General features: G+C 42.1%; 1 protein-coding gene across 2 annotated transcripts in view; it reads right to left on the bottom strand.

The window, feature by feature from the left end:
- PRIMA1 (proline rich membrane anchor 1) overlaps positions 1 to 22914 on the bottom strand; it is an 80253-nt gene that overhangs the window by 19854 nt on the left and 37485 nt on the right. Inside the window, exons 4-5 of one of the 2 annotated variants that reach the window (XM_030558857.1) lie at positions 12877 to 13006; positions 2151 to 2237 (exon numbers count right to left, since the gene is read on the bottom strand). In XM_030558857.1, the coding sequence (XP_030414717.1) occupies positions 2225 to 2237; positions 12877 to 13006 (143 nt within the window). In that variant the 3' untranslated portion in view covers positions 2151 to 2224. Of the gene's footprint in view, positions 1 to 2150; positions 2238 to 12876; positions 13007 to 22914 lie in introns of those variants that run through there. The other variant, XM_030558856.1, reaches the window with a different exon arrangement.

Here is a 22914-nt window from a genome sequence, read left to right as displayed (position 1 = left end):
TCAGTATTGGAAGAGAACTGGGCCCGTGAATCTAGAGTCTGCTCTCACCTAGTCTGGTGTAAATCTGGAGTAACTTCTTTGGAGCCAGTGGTGTAACTGTGGATTTATATCACTGTGACTGAATGCAAAATGTAGCCCCTAGTCTAGAAAGATAATGGGGAATTTGAAAGATTAACAGCTGGACAATCTGTGAACTTCTAGGATACTGACCTGAATCCAGCCCAGATGGGTATCAAGAGTTTGGGGCTGGAAGTTGTTTGAGGGTCTGTATAAATGAGTTGCCTTTTCAGTGCTTATATGTCTACTTCAAACCTTTTCTCTCTACTTAAACCCTTCCTGACAGCCTAAGCAGAAAGGCAGAGGACTGAATAAACACAGAGGTTTTGCTTCCATCTCACATAGAGCGTTGGTTTGTTCAGATCATGAATAAAACAGTTAGGCAGAGGGTAGTGTAGTGAACCCTGCAATTCTAATGCCCTTTATTATTGTTACTGATTGCTTATTTGTATAGTGTAGCACCCAGGTGCTCCAGTGTGCTAAGCACTGTACTAACACACAACAAAACAGTAGTGGCCCCAAAGAATTTATAATCTGCTGGGCTGTTTCTGTGGTTGGAGAGAGCTTCAGTCTTTCAGGGATTCCAGACCTGCATTTTTCAACAGCACTAAACCCACTTAACATGTTTATAGACAAGCATAGTAGACAATGTGTGTGGAAGAATTTGGCTGCACTCAATCATGATGCTGTTAGAACGGATATAAGTGGGGAGGGGCACAGGGTTCTTCATGTCACAGCTAATGAACAGCAAGCTGAGCTTAGCTTTCTGTTATTGTTTCCTAAGAAAATGGCCATCCTTCATACTGCTGCCTCAAAAAGCAGACATCAAAGAGAGGAACTCCATTATATCCCTATCTGAGCCATTTCACATGATTAGTTTATTGCAAAGGCCCAGAATGGGAAATGACCTTTTTTTCCCATTCTTGCCTTTTTTCTGGCTAACACACAGTTAGTTCCAGAGTCTTTACTCCTTTTGTTAGCACTTTATCCCATCACAGGGATTTAGCGTGAAGTGTGGCTGTTGCGTGATATTATAAGGACAGTGAAGCTCCACAAATGCTTTTTGACATGGGCATTTAATACCCTGCTCCTCAGAGCCAGACAAAATGGAGTTGATTCTCCAGTTGCATATACCAATGTAAATTGGGAATAAATATATGTAATGCAGTGGAGTGATACTAGTGTAAAACTGATATAAGTGTATGGAGAATCATGGCAAATGTTAACACGCTCAAGCTCCCGCCACCCACAATTCTGCCAATACAGCAGGATCGCTCCTGAGGAGAGAACTATCAGCTGTTAGCAATACAGTAACACTGTAAAATAGTTAGGAGTACATACTGTAGAGGGGAAGGAAGATGTGGTAACAAAAATAAGATCATGTGGCTACATAGGTAGCTACTGTACAATTTGATGGTTGTTGTGGGTTCCAAATCATCATAATCCCACAACCCATATAATGGCGAGGCAGAACTGCAGCCTTTGTGCTTTGGGGATCACATGGGCTCCTTTTCTCTTGGTGCTCCCAAAGGAACAGTGGGCATGAGGTGACACTCTGGCTTCACACACCTTATGCACTGGCCAGTATAACTGGTCAGCAGCATAGTGGGGAGTATAGTAAGTTGATCCTATAAAGGGCTGTAACAGTAGGCCTGCAGAGGCTGTGCTCCCCTTGGGGTAGTGCAGCTCCATACCACCCATTCCTAGGGACTGTCCCTAAACAATGGCATTGGGCTCTTTATCAGCACATTTTGGTTTAAACTGGGATATGTGTAAATTAAGAGGATCCTAGTGTCCTTGCAAATATGACTGTATTCCTGCCCTTGTAAAAAGTGCAGGACCTCACTGTAGTCAACAGACCTGCGCAGATGTAAAAGCAGCATTATTGAGAGACAATTCAGGCCCATGGTATTCTACAGTGTGGTCCTGATTTTTAGACGTTCTAAGCATCCACATCTTCAGCTGAAACCAGTGGGAGCTGCAGTTGCTCAGGCCCTGGAGAAATCAGGCCCCAGTGGCTCCATTCCAGATGTTCTGTACCTCTTCAGTGGCAAAAAACCCAGCTATCAAACCAGCTTAAATGGCTCTCTCAAGATTCCTTTGTGTGAAGGGAATCCCTGGGTGGTGGACAACCGAAGTCATTATTCTGTGTCATGCTCTTCCCATGTCAAGGAGTATTCCTGGGAAAAAGAAAGTATGTCTAGAGTATCTCAGTGATCATTGACTGCTGGAGCAGGATCCTGCCTGTAATGAAGAGTAGCTCTGAGTTTTCTGTAATCATACCAGGGACTGGACTGAACCCAGGATCAGGGAAAGATCAGGTTAAATGCCATCTTGGCTTTTCCTACAAACTGTGCTGAGTGTATCTCAGGCACTCAGCTGTGCCAGTACTCTCAACCCCAAGTGTTCAAAAATCATCGGGCCCCCAAAACACCTGAGATTGGCTTAAAACTGAGATTATTACAAAAATAACATATTGAGGTCTTATTTGCCTTCTGATTTCGGAGTCTTTAGGGTACACTCATGTCATGATTTCAAGGTTTTCTCCACCATCATGAGGGCTACAAACTTACTTTAAAAAAAGAAAGAAAGCCCTATTACCATGTATTAACATGATTCCAGGAGCTGGGGGTTTAAGAAAAACACCATTTGTGATCCCCAGGTAAAATTATGAGAGTTGGCAACACTCCCTATTAACCTCAAAACATTACTATGATCCTGAGTCTCCACTTAACTATACAGGTGCAAATTGGAAAGTGGGATACCACTTAATGGGTTATGGGGGAAAAAAGTGACATTTTCCTTTTTATGGCAGCACTCTTTGTCCTTAACCACGTTTGTGTAAGTTTGTGTACTCTTAAAGGAGACAAATAGAAGATGTAGCCTACTTCTTCCCCCTCCCCCCATCCCAAATAGCTATGCACAAATGAAGTGTTTATACAAATTCCAGACTGACAGTCCTGGAGGACAGAGTCCAGTGCTGATTCACAGAACAGATACTGTGCAGGCAGCAGCAGAGCCAACTTTCCCACACAGGACTGCTGATGTGCTTCAAACTACCATTTTTAATTTGCTATGCCCATTCAGTCCTTAATCTGTCCAATGAAACGGCTAACAAGTGGTAGCAGTGATTTTTGATGAGACAGTCACTTATCTACCAGGACCACCAAACTCATGTCACATAGACAATTAAACAGCCATCAGATGGCACCAACTTTCAGTATGTGCAGACTAAGACACCATTGTCCCATTGAAGTCAATGGAATGGGTCTCATTGTGTCCAGTGGGATTTAGATTAGGCCGTTAGTGCTGGGTTATGCAACACACTCTCGCAAGTAATCTCATGGAAGCCATTGCACAGTAGAGCCCATAGTCTGGACCTGAACTAACAATTTAGAGCTAAAAGGTATTTATACCATTACCCAATGCCCTGAGATAGCCAGTCCCCTTCATACACAGCTTTTATGTAAATTAAGAGTTGGATTCCGCCACTCTTATTCACAGAGGAATGAATGTGTCTACACATGAAATATGATAAATGTAGGTTGGGTTAGCAAAGATGTGGGTCCGACATGTTTTAATAGCCAAATTTCATGGATTGCTGGAAGTAATGATAATTTTCTTTTTAGCCTATACTCAATTTTAATTCAATTTGGTTAAATTCAGGTTCAGTAAATTTTGGTCAAAATGAAATAACACAACAGGTGACCTGGGGAAGAGCTCTGAGTAGCGTGAAAGCTTGTCCCCTCCGCCAGTAGAAGTTGGTCCAATAAAAGATATTACAAAAATTACCTTGTCTTTCTGACATTTCTTCACAGGTAAAAATGACACTTCATGAAGTTTCATGCTGAGAATAAGACCAGTTGTTCAGAATATTTAGTATGTGATCAGTGGGTCTACCACAAACCTCACTACCAGGTACAAGAGGAGACTAACTCCACAGTGGTGTGCTTAGAAATACAAGCCAAGCAACACATTCATTGGCCTCTGTGCTGTGATTAAAGATGGCAGAGCACTCAGCCAATCCATTTATGATGGCCATAAAATTATAGATGAACTTGGTGTGGAAAAACTTGAGGTACTCAGGTTATATGTTTTTTAGGACTTACTGGTTTTTTTGATTTTCTGGCCACTTCGAAATCCTTCCAAATTCCTTTTCCACTTCCTTTTCCTTCCAAATTAATCTCTGAGTCAAAGCACCACTCCTTGAGGAACTGCATTTTCTATGGGCTGACTCTCTTCCATGTTGGAGGGACCTGGTTTTGGGTCCTGGAAATAGGGTTCTGGGTGGCAGTGTATATTGAAGCTCCTTTCATAAAGGCTTTGTCTTCTGCTTACACAATGTCCATCATCACAGTCCTATGTCCCAGTCTTCTAGCTAGATGATTTAGCTTGAGTTTCTTCCACACCTTGACTAATGATATTCCTGCATTGGCCACATTGTTGATTAATTTTAACCCTCTCATCAACGTACTAAAAGCTATTCTAATAGATGATACATATTTTTTTCCATTGCACTTTAGCATACATTCTGCCTCTACCAAGAGAATACATCCTGCCCCCAGGCTATGTCATTTACTCAGTCCAACTCATAATAAGCAGTGCTTTTCCTGTGAGTACCACTGGTTCATTTAGCTAAATGTAGAAAGGCAGTTCAAGGTTCCCTTGATTATTTAGTACATCCTGAAGCCACCCTGTGCCTGGGTACTGCAGCATGTAAGGTATTTAATGTCATATGTTGGATATTAGACCCTCTGGAATACCTAATTTATGAATTTTCTTGTTTGTCGGTTTAAATCTGACCAGTCACTTTATTTCAACATAGTGTTTTCTTCTATTAGAATATGATTTGAAGGTGAATGTGCTAGTTATTTAAGGAAATGCATATGTAAATATTTATGGTATCTTTCCCCTGTGCTACGGAGCGTATATGTAACTGTTGTAGCTTAGCAAAATTACAAGAATGAGCAAAACATCTGTTATGTGAAATTGTTAACCAATAGGGGCCTGCTTTTTCCTGCTGATTTAGCAAGAGTATTTTTTGTTCACAAACCCTTTGATATACAATTGAGAACAGAGTTATTCATCCTACCACAAATCCAGTAAACCTGAGAAGTCACTTCCTTGGGAAAAATGGGCTGCTGAAAGGTCATCTCAGAGAGTGAGGATGTGCTGTAGATTTTTAATACAGACTTTTCACACAGAGAAAAAGAATCTGAAATAATCTTCTAGAAAGTCTAATACCTGGAGCATCCAATGGCACAGACTTGGGATGTTCAGGTTGACTATTTCCTTCATGTCTCAAGAGACATCTGCTGTCTCTTAACTTTACATCAGCAGTCAGGAGTATTTTTTTTTATTTTTATATAAATATCTTAGTCCTCTTATAGTAAGATAATGACATACTAGTGAGTTACAGAAATAGGATTATGTAATGCATCACCCTCCTTCCCTCCCTCATCTCATCTGTTTACTTACCAAACAACATCTAATCCTCCTTACTTGTCTATTCTCCCCTCCCCCAATCTCACTGTTGTACTATGATCTAGGTATTTACATTGTAAGGGAACACAGAAATGAGTTTAAGAGACAACAAGAGCCTCAGATGATTTAAATGGGCATAGCTCCACTTAATATCTTTGAAATTACATTGATTTACACCAACTGAGGATGTGGGCCACATAGTACTGTTTAGACAACAAGCTCACATTGAATTATCTTGAATTCTACCAGCAATTTGAGTAATTCCAGGAGAGCCCCAAATGTCCATTCTCCCTCTCCCTGCATCCTAAGCTATTTACTGATTTTTCTTGACTCATCTGCATTTACTAAACGGGATGCACCCGCATCCATTCAAGGGACAGGGAAGGAGTGACAGGTCTTTACAGAGACATACTAGAAAAATAACTACAAATGTTTTTGAATTTGAACTGTTCATTTTCTCAGATATGCTGGTATAGCTGTTATAATACATCACTAATAATAATTGGCTGTGTGACTAGCTAGTCTCTTAAATGCTCTGTGCCTCAGTTTCCCCATCAGCAAAACTCATAGAATAACATGTTCTGAATTCAAACTAGTGTTCTGTACATTTCTTAGAAATTCCTGAATGAAAGATCTTGCAGATTATGGCTGCTCTTGGTACGTAAGGGCCAGTCTTTAAATTTGGCCAGTTCTTAAATAATTTTCATGTGCCATTGAATAATTTCAGATGATAAATATCTTTCATGAAAAAAAATATCTACCACTCTGTCAGCAAGAAAATAAAAAGAAACTAATAGCAACTTTACATTCCTGAGGTGTCCTTTCTGTCTCAAATATGAGGGGGCTGCCACAAAATATATAACCGCATTACAAGCATGACACATCAGTGTGTGAGCTCTCCTGGTGCTCAGTGAATGCCAAGAATTCGTGCATATACAGATAGGGTACTGACAGCCAGTCATTAGGTGTTGAACAATCTGCATGCACAAATACTATTTGTATGCACAAATATAAATTTCTCAGGTGCACAACTAGGCTGTGAAAAACTATGTGCAAGATATCCAATCTGCGCTCACAATTTTTGAGGCCCCTTTGGAAATCTGTCACATATATGTCCTTCTAAGCATATAATTGATCTAGCATGTCTTTTTAAGCATATAATTTGTCTGGCATATCTCGCTGGTGTTCTAAGCATTAAAGCTGATTGATACAATTTGCTATTAGAAATGAAAACAGAGGAACTGATTACAATCTTCCTTACATCAAGTTTACACTGGTGCAACTCCACTGATTTTAATGGAAGCCAAGAGACAGCAACATGTAGATTTGGCTCTGGCAATAAATTTTCACATGAAAAGCACTAATACACTGTATTATATGTCGTGAATTGTAAAGTTAAAGCTGATACTCTCATGAACTTCCAGCATTAAAAATAAAACAAAAGCAAGAGATGCAGTTTTGAGCCAGATTCAGTAAACATGTTGTTGAGTTACTGTTGCATTGAGAATGGTCACTCCCCCACTTCTTCTCACAGAAAATGCAGACACCAGACTGAGTTTGATTGAATCTGGCCCTTTGAAACCACCAAATGAGATTTAAGTCTCAATACAACATAATTTTTTTCTTTTTTCTGCTTTAAATTTGATTCTTATGAAAGTGAGGGACTGATACAGTAGAACCAAGTGCTGTGCAAATAAATCTCTGTCCAAGCTTTCCTGCATATAACTTTTAACTCTTACTGCACCTGAGACCCATCTGACCTCTGTTATTTCATTGCTCAGCTTCCTCTTAGCACCAATACTGCTAACCATGTCAAACTGCATGGTACAGACAAACATGACATAGCAACCATTGATGGTGAAGGCTGTACAACTCACTTCACTTGTGGGCCCAACCAAACGTGAGCCTAAGTTTCCAGAAGGTTCTTCCAGTAAGATTACTTGGAACAATGTCCACTGGCACAGCGACACTAGTGGGTCTGCTACTGACTTTTCCCTTATTCACACTTTGAGGGAAATATATATCTGTATTTTTAATTCATATTGGGCTGCACTGTGGTGGCTGGTCTCATGCCAGATAGGCTTGTCTTTTAAGGAATCAGAGGTTAAATTGCTGTGATGTTTTTTATGTAGACTTTTGTCTTTTTTTCTGTAACTGATGGGTTAGCTAGAATTTTTTAATTTTGTGCTAATTGCACAAAACAAGGAATGTATGGTGATAGTGTAACCCACGCACCTCCTGGGCGTGGTGTTCTGTCCCATCTAGTGGCACCCAAACCACTTAGAAAGAGAGTTAAATGAGTCTGCTCTACAGCCTTAGCTAACAGCCAACTAACTGGCTTTTAGCTTATGCCGTAGAGGCTCATGCATTAAGCTCCAGAGGTCGAGGTTTGATCCCGCATGCCGACAACCAAGGTCTGTTGGCATTACAATGGCAAGACTTATTAGTGTATAATAGCAGCAGTGGTCCATGGGCTTGGCTACACTTGCAAGTTAGAGCGCATTAAATCAGCCCCGGGTGTCCTACCTTCTGAGGTGTCCACACTGGCAAGGCACATAGAGCACCTGGACTCTGCAGCTGGAGAGCTAGTAATCCACCTCCACGAGAAGCATAAAGCTTGCTGTGCCCCGGCTGAAATGCCTGGGTGTCAGTGTGGACGATGTCAGTGTTGCATTACTGTGCTGTGATTGGATTCTGGAAACATCCCATAACCCCCTGAAGTCAAGTGGCCACTCTGGTCATTGTTTTGAACTCGGTTGCAGGCATGTGGATATTCCCTTTCAAAGCTCTGTTTCTGACAGCCGTATGCTTATCTGCGCCAGGACAAAGCAAACCATTATTGTGGAATGCGGTGAGTGTATGTGTGAGAGAGAGGCGGGGGGAGAGGGAGTCTGCTGCTGTCTGAACTTACGAGACAGCATGCTGACACACTCTCTGCCCCTCAAAACACATTGTCTCTCCCCCCACATACACACAACACACTCCCTGTCACACTCCACCCCCACATTTGAAAAGCACATCGCAGTCACTTGCACACTGGGATAGCTACCACAATGCACTGATCTTTGTGGCATTGCAAGAGCTGCTAATGTGACCACACCAGTGCGCTTGCAGCTGACAGTGTAAACACATGGCGGCGTTTTCCCTGCTGCGGTCTCCGAAGGCTGGTTTAATTCCCAGCGCTCTACATCTGCAAGTGTAGCCAACCCCCATATTTATATTGCCATAATGCCTAGATGCCCCAATCAGGACCAAGATTCTACTCTTCCTGGTGTTTTACAGACATGACCCCTCTGCCAAAGAGCTAACAATCTAGGAATGCTAGAGTGCCATAAGCATGTGCAAGATTTTAAAGAACATATGAAATTATAATAATACTTGACACTTGTACCCTTCAAATACATTAATAAGCGTCAGGTAATGCATCCCCATGACACACCTGGGAAATAGGAAAATTTTCTTATGCCTGTTCTACAGACAGGGTTGGCTTTAGGGTGATTCCCCCGATTCCCAGGAAGAGGGGTCCCGCATCCTCTGCTGAAGTGCCGCCGGAAACAGCGGCAACCGATTGAGCTGCCGCCGAATTGCCGCTGCTATCTTTGGTGGCTGCTCACTGTCTTCGGTGGCATTTCAGCAGCAGCTCTTTCAAATTGGGCCCTGCACATCCTAAAGCCGGCCCTGTCTACAGATGAGGAAACTGAGATGTTAAGGGCCAGAGAGAGTGTTCCTAATCCCATCTCAGGTTCACAAGGAGAAATAGTACAAGGAGCCTCTGCTCTTTCCAACTTGACTGTAGAGGGATCAGCTACACTATGACAAGGAACAAAGGCCATGTCTCTCTTAGTGCCAGTATAGGCTCTAGCTGCCTGAACTGGCATGAGGAGGGAGAGCCATGATCATGGTTTCCTCTGTACCAGCCAGGCATGGAGTGGAGAGCACTCATGTAGCGGTCACACCGACGTGCACTGCTTAGAAACTCATGGGGTAACTTCTCCCGGTATGCCTGGCTGCAGTGCATCCACTCCACAGCCACTCCCGTTCAACTCAGAGAGACTAGGGCACCAGTAGCCTCTTGTCGCTCATCCAAGCCTACAGAGAAAGTCAGTGTCAGAGCAAGGATTGGAACTGGAGTGGTTCTGATTTCTGCGCCTCTATCTGAAGAGAGGAGGTTCATGCCCCAATGAATTCACAATCTAATTTAGCCACAGAAATATAGCATACATTGGTCAAATGAGAAAGGAAGCAGGCTGCGCCAGTGCTGGAAGGCTTCATGAAGACAGGTGTGGATGGGAATGAGATTGCTTGGTGCACAAGAAGTGGGCTTCAGTTCCAGGTATAGGGTGTGATGTTAAAGAAGGTGCCAAGTGAAGAGTAAGGGATGAATAATGAAACAGAGCGAGGAGGGAAGCTTAGAGGGACTAGCAGCTTTCGAAAGGCAAGTAGCATGCTTTTCATGACACGAAGACCAAGACAAAACACATTTACAAAGTGTCACTACGGACTGAAAAGACATTGCTAGGAACAGAGAACATATTAGAATGGAACCTGCCTCAGAGGGTCACCTAGGTTCATTCCCTTAACTTCCTTTTGCCTACCTCAAAATATTGTGTTTCTCCTGTCTGGACAGATGAGAGTAATGGAAACAGGAACAAGAAATACAGTTGGGGATTTCTCAGACTTTCCAAAAAACAAGCTGTTTAATCATAACAGATGATTCTCCATGTTGAAAGTAATATCTTTTACTGGACCAACTTCTGTTGGTGGAAGAGACAAGCTTCTGAGCTCCACAAAGCTCTTCAGGTCATATTTTGTCTCATTTCCTAGGGCTTACCAATAAATATTCCTCAAAAAGGATCAAGGCAACAACTCTTGGGGAATACTGCCAACAGCTCTAGGGCATCCATTCAACATAACTTTACTGAAAGGATTCATTGCAGAGGACAAATCCTCTAGTTACTCTGAAAAACACCCAATTTCAGTTAATGAGATTCTCTTTTATAGACATTCATCCCCCTTTGAGCAGTTCTCAGCTTAGTGTTTGTCAATAATGTAATCATCAACATAAGACTCAGCAGCTAAACTAGCATTTGGCTCAGAGAAGTGAAAACGCCTGTCAGTTCTTCCTGCTTAAGTTGTCTTTATCTGGTAGCTATATTGTTCTTTCCTGCAACAAGATGCTCCATAGGCTTTCCACTGACCTTCTGGAGGCACGCAACAGCTCTGAACTCAGGCTTGGTCTACACTACCAAGTTACGTCAGTATAACTGTCACTCAGGGGCATGGAAAATCCACATCCCTGAGTGATGCAGTTATGCTGACCTAGCCCACAGTGTAGACAGTGTTATGTTTGGGACGGCTTCTCCCATTGACATAGCTACCCCTCTCGGGGAGATGGAGTACCTACACTGATGGAGAAGCTCTCCAGCTGACATACGTAGCATCTTCACTAAGCACTACAGAGGTGTGGCTGCACCAGAACAGCACTGTAAGTGTAGTCAAGCCCTCAGTTTGATGAACATATTTTCTACACCCTCCCAGCCAGCAGAAGATAACTGCTCTGAAGAGAGCTCCCTTGCCTGGTGAATGTAGAACTGAGGAGTTGCTTCTGCCTTGAGTGTATTTTACAACTGCAGATTTTCTGCCAGTAACCAACAGAATATTTAGCATTATCTAGCCCAATACAATGGGTGTTTGTGTGACATGGACACCTATCCACTAGAACTAAACAGAGACGACCAATGCATTTCACATGAAGCCACTGAACAGTCATGAGAGACTAATAGCTTTCAGACTATTGAGGTTGGTTTAGAATGATGGAAAACTTTTTACCAATTATCAATTCCATTAGCCATCCAGTCCTCTGCAAATTCTCATTTTAAAACAGTTCAGCTATTTAAGCTGGAAATTTTAAAAGTCCTTGAAATTGATAAAAATACAGGTTTTGGCTAAACTATAAAAAGAAAAGTTGATTTCTGTCTACTCACTAATAAAGTAAGTTAGCTACAGAACATTTCATTCCACCCTCTGAATCCTCATCCTCCCTTTGGCTGCAAGTGGTTACATTATTCTTCATTTCTTGTCCTGATCCGCTGGATAGGTTTTGTGGATGCTCTTAAAACATGTACAATGTTCCAACGTTGACATGTCTGTACCTGGGCTGATTTTCCATCTGTTTTTGGTGGAACATTGGGTTTCTGACTAAATGAAATATCTCACAAAAGTATTTTCTTTCTGCAGAAAACTTCTACTTTTGTCAAAAAGTATAAAAACTTTTTGTTCAGTTTTCAGCCAAAAAAAACAAAAAAATCCCATTCAGAAATGCTGCTGTAATGCTTCATGCTCCCATTCTTCTCTATGGGCTGGGTCTCCCAGCCAGATCATATGTCCACGGCCAGTGACTCCACTGAGGCACCGTGATAGCTCAGTAAGAGGGAAGACTGTGGTTTACCATGGGAAACATAATCCAGCCTGGGAGTCTAGCCCATAGAGAAAAGCAGGAGCGGGAGGCACCATGAAGGCATTTCTGAATCTAAATTTTTGGTTTTAAACCAGAAGGTTTTGGCCAAAATTTTTCAACTTTTGATTTTTTCACCAAAAACTCCACATTTTCCTTGGAAGATGAGACAAAAGTGATTTTTTTTCAAGTGGGCAGGGGGTGGTTTTTTTGTTTTCCAGCTAGATCTAGTCTGTACCAGTGGCAGCTGGCATGGCAGAGACAGGTTGTACTAGTAGCAACTGAAGTGACTGCTACACACAGTGTGTGCATGGAATTAAATGAGGACACCCAGTTATGCATTTGGGTTTCAGGGTGACAATTTGGAGCCCTGAATTAGGGATAGTTTAAGAGCCCCAAATGAAGTATCTTAGGGTTTGGGTTGCAGGGTACTGTATCTGTCTAAGTGATTGTTATTATTATTAGTGGTGGACAGTAACCTCCAATCTGAACACCTTTGAATTCTGGGGAAAATCTTGGACTTGGATCCAGACCTGAACATGACAGCTGGCTCCTACTTCTATGATGGGCCAGACCAAAACCTAGATACATATCCCAGCACCCAAACTATGGAGGAAGTACCTATTCAAATCTGAATTTCACAGATTTTAATCATCATCAGGACTGAATATTTGTGCTTTGAAATTCATCCTTTACACAGGAAGAGAGTCAGGTTATAAAAACTGGCTTTATAATGAAAACACAGACAGGCAATTAACTGCAATGATGTTACAGGCTGCATTAGGGAAAGAAAACCAGGATGCAAGATGGCAGCCAGATATCTAAAAGCACTTTGAGGAGTTGATCTGCCCTAGGCACAATAAGGGTGCCCCCAGTCTTACCTTTTTATGGCTTTGTAGCAAATGATGACAACTACAAAAAGGAACACTAGTGTGGTGCAGCATACCGCAATGATTATAACCAGGCCTGGCCACCAGGTCTCTTCAGTGGGGCAAAAGGTAGACTTGGGAGCTGTAAAAGATAATGTGAAAAACATACATGAGTCCCTCCCGATAAGTAGTTTATAATCAGATAGGCTTCATTCAGCCTGAATATAGAACTGCACCAGGGCCTAAGACATGTACAAAGAGGTTATTTCACATCTGGGACCAGTTTTCTGAGCAGTAAACTCTACTTGCTGAGTACTGGATGGATATTGCTTGAGAACCATGTGACGCAGCAAGTCATCAAGTGCTGGCCACAGTTCATTGTGTTGCTCCATCATCCACCACATTGCATTCAGATACAAAGGGAAAGGTAGACAGCTCTGCTTCTGAGAGCAATGTCTTTTCTCTTGGTGATTGCCCATCTACGGCAGGATCAGTTTTAGTTTTCCAGAGAAACATCATGCTGATAAGTTCAGGCTTTTAAACAAAATTAGGAAAGGTTTATCTGGGAGAAGTAGCAGTACCTACAATCAGGGATGGAGCTGCTATCATAATAACCTTGGATGGAGGATGGTGAATTAATTTAAAAGAACGCAGGAATTGTATTACAGTTACTAATAGCTTTTACAGGACTTTACTCAAAAAACTTTTTTCTACCGTACTGTCACTTTTTTAATGCATTTAATTAATATCCATTAATTTATGCAGTGCTTATGAAAATATAAATTAAAAGAAGAAAAGTGTATTTATTTCTAAGGGCTAGATGGTGCCCATAGGCACTGCCCACAGCAAGGAGTAAACTGGACCAGAAGTAATCATGGGAGACATTTAACTCAGAGATAAACCTCTGCAGCAAATTTGTTTCCCTTATGGCTTGAGAGGATAGAAATATGCTGAAGGTCTATAGGTAGGCTTGGCAGAATTTTTTTTTAATTGATTTTCACAGGCATCAATGTTTATTTTTAAGCATTTTTTTTCAATTTTTATCAATGTAAATTTTCACAATCGCACAAAATTGTGGGTTTTAATCATTGTTTCTGATTTTTATCAATTTCAGTTGTTCACGGTTGTGGGAAATTATGGGCATGTTAGACAATAACTGTTTAATTATAGTAGACATTGAGATTCAAAAAATCAAAGCATTGTGGTCATTAAAACACAAATTGTCAACATCATATGTCAAAATTGCAAGTAAATATCCTTAAAACAAACTCTAAATTCCCAAAAAGCCTTTTCCTTATTTTTCTGATCTGAAATTTTTGACTATCGATGGAAATACTTTTCCAACGGGTGGTGATATGGTGAAATCTGTGTTTACCGACATCTACTGATAAAAGTGTAATCCTTCCAACTATCTATAGGGCAGCAAATTATGAAATCAGGATTGGATAGTTTTCTAAAAGATCTGGGTTAGAAATTATTTTGGGGAAGTTCTATGGCCTGTGCTATACAGGAGGTCAGAGAAGATGATGACAATTGTCCTTTCTAGCTTTGGAAGCTATGTATCTATGACATCCTCTGTGCCAACACAGCTGGGACTAGGAAGACCATTGAACCCATTGCACTTGTGATCTGACCAAGATTATAATTCATGTCTCCATAAATAAATACTAGCAATGGCTTCCATTGTTCATTTAAATAAACAACTCAACAAAACGTAGCACCAGACACTTCTTAATGTCTTTTGAACATGCTGATTTGATCTGGTGCATTTCACTCTCTGAGCCTAATATTATATCAGTCACTGACATTTTACAAATGTGAATCAAACCTTTCCCTCAAAATTGTTGTGATCAGATTTTTTGCAATGACATGATCTGTAGGACAGCTGGGCACATTCATCCTAAGAGGGCTGCACAGAGATTCATAAAAAAGACACTAGGTGTAACAAAGAAATCAAAATGATAAAGTCAGCCGGCTGCAAGGGTAACAGTGACTTACAAGTACGCCGCAGTCCTGAGCAGGGGCGTGGCCTCACCTGGAAGAGGCGGGGCCTTAACAGGAAGAGGTGGGGCCTTTAAATCCAGATTTAAAGGCCCCAGGGCTCCGGATGTGGCTGAGAGCCCTGAGGCCTTTAAATCACCCCTGGAGCTACCAGCCCTTTAAAGCGCCACCCGAGCCCCACTGCCTGAGCCCCGGGGTAGCGGCGGCAGGGCGTGGGCAGTGCTTTAAGGGACCGGGGCTCCCTGCAGCAGCAGGAACCCCAGGCCCTTTAAAGTGCTGCCCAAGCCCCGCTGCCTGAGCCCCCACATAGGCAGCAGGGCTCGGGCAGCCCTTTAAAGCACCAGCCTGGGGAAGCCAGTCCAGTCCAGCACGGCCTACCAGCTCTTACCAGTATGCCGTACTGGCCCGTACCAACTTACTTTCACCTCTGGCCGGCTGGTAACTCTACTGGTCAGTTCATCAACTGGTGCCATTGAGGAAGTGCTACCTTTACCACAGACAACAGTTGTCCATTAATATTAATGCACAGCACTTTCATCTTCAAAATACTTCACAAATATTAACTGTGAGATAGGTAAATATCAACTCTGTTTAACAGCAGAGAAAACTCAAGAGTTTTCTCCTCCGTTTAAGTAACTTGAAGAGCCCAGGGTTCCCAGCTGCCAGCCCTGCACTGAGTCTACTATATCATGCATCTTTCAACTCATATCCACAGCAGCTGAATTTCTATTTTATTACTATAAATTCTATGGAACTAGTTCTCACTAAACAGTGAACATGGGAGTTGTGTCATGAGATGGGGCGGGAGTCAACTTCAAATATTTGTAAACTATTTTTAATATTATTTATTATTTTATTGCACCCCAAAGGGAACTGGGCATTTCAAAGAAGATATTGAAAGGTCTCAGCCTGAAGGAGCTTACAATCTAAGGGCCCCATTCTATCACCACTATGCAGTACTTGCTGATGTGGGTAGTCCCACAGAACTCAGTAAATGCTACACAACATGAAAAAGAGGGGCAGGATTTGGCTTTTAGACGTGACATGATGAGTGAGGGTAACAAATAATAGGGAATATGAAATATGAAAATGTGGCAACAAGCCTTGGCCAAGTGCCCATCCACCACACATTTCAGTGGTTCCACTATAGTATTATTTTTTAATATGGAAAAATACAGAAGATGAAATGAGATAGTGAATATTACTGCCAACACTGAGTGAATCATCATCTTCATATATTTATTGATGATAAGAACCATAGGAACTGCCATAATGGAGAAGACCACCGGTTCATCTAGTCCAGGGTGGGCAAACTTTTTGGCCTGAGGACCACATCTGGGTATGGAAATTGTATGGCAGGCCATGAATGCTCATGAATTTGGGAGTTGGGGTGAGGGAGGGTGGAAGGGCTCCGGCTGGGGGTGTGGGCTCTGGGGTAGGGCTGTGGATGAGGGGTTGGGGTGCAGGAGGATGCTCTGGGCTGGGACCAAGGAGTTCGGAGGGTGAGAGGAGGATCAGGGCTTGGGCATGGGGCTGGGGCATGGAAGGAGGGAGAGGGCAGGCTCCAGGTGGTGCTTACCTCAAGCAGCTCCCAGAAACAGTGGCATGTCCCTCCTCTGGCTCCTATGCAGAGGCACAGCCAGGCAGCTCTGCGCACTGCCCTATCTGCAGGCACTGCCCCTGCAGCTCCCATTGGCTGCAGTTCCCAGCCAATGGGAGCTGCGAGGGCAGCACTTGGGGTGGGGTAAGTGTGCAGAGCCCCCTGGCTACCCCTACGTGTAGGAGCCAGAGGAGAGGATGTGCCACTGCTTCCGGGAAACGTGTGGAGTGGGGCAAGACCCCAATCCTGCTCCCCAGCTGGAGCAGGGCCAACCCCAGTCCCTGCTTCCTGGCGGGAGCTGAAGGGCCGGATTTAAACATCTGAAGGGCCGGATGTGGCACCTGGGCCATAGTTTGCCACCTCTGCAGTAGATGATAACTGTGACATTGTGCAGTTTATATGGTTTTATAAAAATTTTATAATAAGTGAATATAATGTAACTGAGATATACTTCATGCAAAAGGTGTCCTGTAAGGTATCATTACAAAGCTTATAATCTACTGAGTGTAATCGTCCTATTTGTACAAATGTACCACTCTTGTATCTGAAACCAGAAATATGAAATGTAACTCTGAGGGCCTATTGTAATTATGCAAAGTGTGGGCCATTAATGGTTGTTTGGAATCTTGATGACTCCCATTAACCAGGACCGTTGTCTGCAGATGGCTCTGTTTTACCTGTAAGTCTTCCTGTATATGTGTGTGCTGGAAAGTGGGTAATGAAGTCTTGCAGTGACATGTGATCATGTCACCTGAACTGGAATCCATCTTTAACCTGGTGCTTTTCCAGTAAGGGGGGTAGAAACCCAGAAGGACAAAGGGTTCCCGCCTTATGCAAAAGATATATAAAGGGGTGGAACAGAAGAAAGGGAAGAGAGAGGAGCCATCATGAAGAATCCCCTAGCTATCACCTGAGCTGGAACAAGAGCCCAGGCCTGGAAGAATTGTGCCCAGGCCTGGAAGGTGTCCAGTCTGAGGAAAAAACTTACTGAAGCATCTCTAAGGGTGAGATTATCTGTATTCAGTTTGATTAGACATAGATTTAAGCTTTTTATTTTATTTTGCTTGGTGACTTACTTTGTTCTACCTGTTACTACTTGGAACCACTTAAATCCTACTTTCTGTATTTAATAAAATCACTTTTTACTTATTAATTAACTCAGAGTATGTATTAATACCTGGGGGAGCAAACAACTGTGCATCTCTCTCTATCAGTGTTATAGAGGGCAGACAATTTATGAGTTTACCCTGTATAAGCTTTATACAGGGTAAAACTGATTTATTTGGGTTTAGACCCCATTAGGAGTTGGGCATCTGAGTGCTAAAGACAAGCACACTTCTGTTAGCTGCTTTTAGGTAACCTGCTGCTTTGGGGCAAGTAATTCAGACCCTGGGTCTGTGCTGAAGCTGACGGGTGTGTCTGGCTCAGCAAGACAGGGTGCTGAAGTCCTCAGCTGGCAGGGAAGACAGGAGTAGAGATAGTCTTGGCACATCAGTTGGCAGCTCCCAGGGTGGTGTCTGTGATCCAACCCGTCACAATAACAATGGTCCCTTATGGCTTTTAAATCTATGAATATATGAAATACAAAGTATTATTAGGTTTATTCTTCCTGGGCCAACTTCTGTTCTCAGTTACAGGAGCATAAATCCAAAGTAAACACACTGACTCAGTGGTATTACCTCAGATTTAACACTGGTGTAACGGGATCTGGCCTCATGAAAACAAGCTTATAAAAATAAGTACAATTAGATCAAAGGAACTGCGCAAAATAGTTCACTGTCAGAAAAAGCACACACAAGTTCTTTGCTTGACCAAATTATCCTTGCAACTCTTTTTGTAGAACACTGCAAGGAAATGTTCCAAGCCTCAGCTCCAGTTCTAATTTTATACTCCCAGCCAGTGAGTATTTGTATTCATTTGGCTCCCATCAAAAATTAACACACCATGGAAGACTAAACCAGCTACAGAATGTTAGTGTAAATGATCAGTTTCAAACTCTTCAGTGATTATTAGAAGTTGAAGGTTATCTTAGGAAAGGAAATTTCCACAGAATCACAATGAAGTTTCAATTTTCACTTAACAAATCTCAGAGCTGATTTATGACATCCTCAAATCCTTGCTAAACTGCTAGGAGCAGAACATCCCACCACAGCATTGAAACAGTTTCTAGACCTGTCTTCTGGGTCAGAGTTAAAGTCATTGTGTATAAACTAAATTGTCACATGCTAATACTGTCCCTAATAGAATGTAGGTAGTTGTGAGGCTAACTGAATATTTATAAAAATTACCCTAACTGGTCATTACTATTACTTTATAATGCTTAGGTTTTGTAATTCTAATGCTCCTGTTATTTGTTTTGCATGAGGGTTATACTGTATTCACTGTTACAACACTGACTGTAAGCTAATTATGTTTGAGTGTGGGAATGTGCACTAAATGTGAATGTAATGTAATCAAACTTTAAGGAAGGAAGGAATACTATGTTCCATGTGAGTGTGATGCAGAGGAATATATGACTTTGAAGCTGTACTACATTCCAGCACTGTACAACTGTCATCAGTCTACTCATACGCAAGGCTAATGGAGGAAGTCAATGAATCAGAACACTGCTTATTCTCTGCCTGTCAGTTCTATTGCTCATGTTCTGAGGACACAGCTATCCCAATAAAACACAAGATGGGTCTGATCCTGAAAACAGATCCACATGCACTAACATCATTCCCACACAGAGTCTCATGAGATGAGCTCTCAGAACTATAGGTGCGTGCATGTGGGTCTTTTTACAGGATCAGACCCAAACAACTGGCAGTTGTGCACTGACATGATGTATAAAGGACGAATGTAGCCTCTCTCACCTCTTTACAACAAAAATGACTCCATGCCTTAAAGAGGAAGAACGCTTTTAGTATAAATCAGAACTGATTGTTGTTTTACTCTTGCTTTTATTTTGCTCTTACAAAAAAGTCAAGCATGCCAGAATAGTCATCTCTAAGGAAAATGTGCATGTTTTTAGCAGTGTACATTCACTATGGGCTGAATCATGCGGTCTTTATGCCTGCAGAACTTCTATTATCTGAGTAAGGATGGCCAGGTTTGGCCATATGCTTTGAATTAATATGCTTTGAATTATACTGTGTATATTTTGTTTAAAAGGCACTTTCATTTGTCTCTAAGGAACTGGAATGTTTTCTTAGGCAGGTTGGAACTGAAAGGGATCTGTTGTGGGATGGAGGCTATGTATTTCCTCATTGCCAATATAGAGCAGGAGTTTGAAATCCCTTGTTGGTTTTACTGCTGTATTTTCAAATAGCCTTCATCAATTCAAATAATCTGTCTGTTTCTTGGTATCCCGTCTGTGACGTGGGATAAACAGTACCTTACAACAGGGATTGTCTTAATGTGATGGACTGAAGGTCAGATAACTGATGAATGTGATAACTGAGGGAGTGTTAAATATAATTGACAGATCCTGACATATCAGAATCTATGGCCCTGTGTCAAATCACAGGAATGCTAGGAGAAGTGATGTACAGAAAGGTGGATTTTGAACACTGAAATTCGAGACTGTTCTGGGAGGGGGAGGGGAGTTGGTTCATCTCATGACAGTGAAAGGGGACAACTATGAAAGTGAAATCCTGGTTTGAATTCAGAACCCCCTTTCCCAACCTAAAATTTGGGGAGGGAGTTTGTGTCCTTAGATTTAGCTCAGGCTCCTCATGCTTCCCCCCACCCGCATTCACCTACTCCACAGGGGTGTTTGGACTTAAGATATGACAGAGTCATAACATTCAGATCTGAAGTCTGGGGAAGTTTAAGTGGTCAGGGATGAAGGGTCCAGGGTTCTAGTTTAGACTTCTCTCTAGTTGTGAGAGTTATTTATATAGCACAACTTGTATTCTGACAAAATGAGCCATATGTATACGTGTATACAATACCTGTCCCTTGAAATACAATGATGAGTTTATTCCATACTGTACATGGTCAAAGCCTTAAACTCTGTATCATCTTGACCTCAGATTTACTAATGTATATGCATTGTGGTCCCATTACTAATGCAGCTCTCTACATAATTTACAAAATATTGCCAGGCTGACACTGCTGCTCAGTAAGAATGATTTAGAATCCCTAGTGAGTGTCCTTACCTTCTCAAGTCTGAATTACTGTCATTTTTTTACTTTGTGTGTCTTCTGATCAAATTAGCTCAAGGATTCTGTTTATCCTAGAATGCTGCAATCTGTATCTTTACAGCTATGCCAGGCTGGCTCAGTGAATCAATCTCATTCTAAACTTCTTACGCTGGCTTCCTATAAAGTTTAGTCCTGAACAGGCTGGAAGAACTTACACTGACTTTCAGATTCTTGAATTGATACAGGCCAGCACATATAAATTATGCCTTCTGATCATACACTCTTATATACTCAATAAAACTATAATCAATTGGTTATTTATAATTTCATGAGTGGATGCCATACTTTTCTGTTAAATTGCTCTGTGTTGCACTTTTCTGTTAATTTGCACTTCCTATTACCTTTCAAAATGTTCAAGCCATGCTGACATTTTAAACTAGTTTAAAGGAACAACATCTGCTAATGTTTATACCTGTGCAATTGCTGATCATTTTATAGGGCTGCACTCTCAAACAGCTGCATGGTGATTGGGTGGTCCCATTTGTATATGTGCAGCAGACTGCACCAACCAAGTGGGTGCATACCATTTTGCATGTGTGCAAATCTCACATATTTGCATGCAAATTATTCATTTGTCTGCCCCGCTGTCCTGTTAGGACATGCATGATAGTTGCACACACAAAACTGGTCTCATGAAATCAGAAACCAGAGTGGAAAATGTCAGCCATAGTGTTTATCCTATGGTTTCCTGACACACTTTCCAAATTTCTGCTCCCAGTTATACTGGTGTAAATCAGAAATAATTCTACTGAAGTCATGAGCTAAATTTGTTTTTTTTACTGCACATCTGCTGCAATTCCGTTTATATGAATGGGATTACTCCGATGTATGCTGGTGTGAATGAATACCGACAATATAACTTGTCTTGGTGTTATATTTAGTAAAACTGGGGTGAGATCAGGATTAAATTGTAAGAGCCTGAACCATGGAGCACAATGGAAAGACTCCCATTGACTTCAGTGGCCTTTGGGATCTAGGTCCTATACGTGTAATTTGTTGATGTATGAAAGCACAAAAGAGAAGAAGAACTCCCCGAGGGCTCTTAAAAAAACTAAATTCAGGACCAAGTCTGATTCTCATTTATACTTACAGTATAAAGCAATACAGAGACACTGCTTCCAGAGGCAACAGGTGGGGCGAGGCATGCAGGGGTCACGTGCCTCCCCAGATTTCTGCCAAGGTTTACTGGGTGGCCCCCTTCCCTGTGTGACAGCTCCTGGAACTGGCAAGCTGAAAGCTGTGGTGGCGGGGAGAGGCAACAGCAAACAGCTGGGAACTAAAGGGAGGGACTGCTGAGAGTAAGGGGAGGGATAGCTCAGTGGTTTGAGTACTGGCCTACTAAACCCAGGGCTGTGAGTTCAATCCTTGAGGGGGCCATTTAGGGATATGGGGCAAAAATCTATCTGGGGATTGGTCCTGTATTGAGCAGGGGGTTGGACTAGATGACCTCCTGAGGCCCCTTCCAACCCTGATATTCTATGCCTGGAGTGTGTGACTCAAGCTGTTGGGAGGGGGGCAAACCTTTAAAGCGTGCCCTGCCACTATCGGCAGGTACCAGTCATCTCTGGCTGCAGTAGTACTTCCCTGTAGACACTACCTATGCCAACAGGAGGGGTTCTCCTGCTGGTGTTGCTAATCCACCTCCCTGAAAGGTGGCAGCTAGCACTATCCACACTGGGGTTAGGCTGGTATAGCTATGTCTCTCACTTCCCTGAGAGAGGTAATTATACTGATGTAAATTCCTAGTGTTGACCAGGTCTTAGACTGCTGCCTACCACTCTAGCAGTATAAAATAGCCTTAAGTAGGCCTAGGTATAAATGAGAGTCAGGCCCTGAGTGTCTAAGAATAAAGGGCCTGATCCTCAGCTGATGTAAACTGGCATTGCTCCATTAAGCCATGCTGACTTATATCAGCTGAGGATCAGGCCCAGAATAATTTATATTTCCATAGGTGGTGTATAAACATTTGCAGAACTGGTTCCAAGCTGCAAAATTCAGCTCTGGATCTAAACCGGAACCTCCTCAAAGATCTGGGCTGTTCAGATTCAGGTTTTTTTATTTGGGGTTATTTAACCTCTTGTAATAATGGCAGTGTTATAATGCGTTCTGTGACTCAATGTTAGCTCAAGAGTCCTTGAGTTGTTTATTGTATTTCGTTATATGGAAACATTTAGAAATGTGGTTGGAAAATTCATGTAATAAGAACATGCAGTATGTATCCAAATTTGCTCTTCCAGAGAAAGACAGCCAACATAGGGGAAA

Source organism: Gopherus evgoodei, chromosome 4, assembly GCF_007399415.2.
Source record: "Gopherus evgoodei ecotype Sinaloan lineage chromosome 4, rGopEvg1_v1.p, whole genome shotgun sequence".
Lineage (NCBI taxonomy): Eukaryota > Metazoa > Chordata > Testudines > Testudinidae > Gopherus > Gopherus evgoodei.
This window is presented reverse-complemented; position numbering and strand designations above follow the sequence as displayed.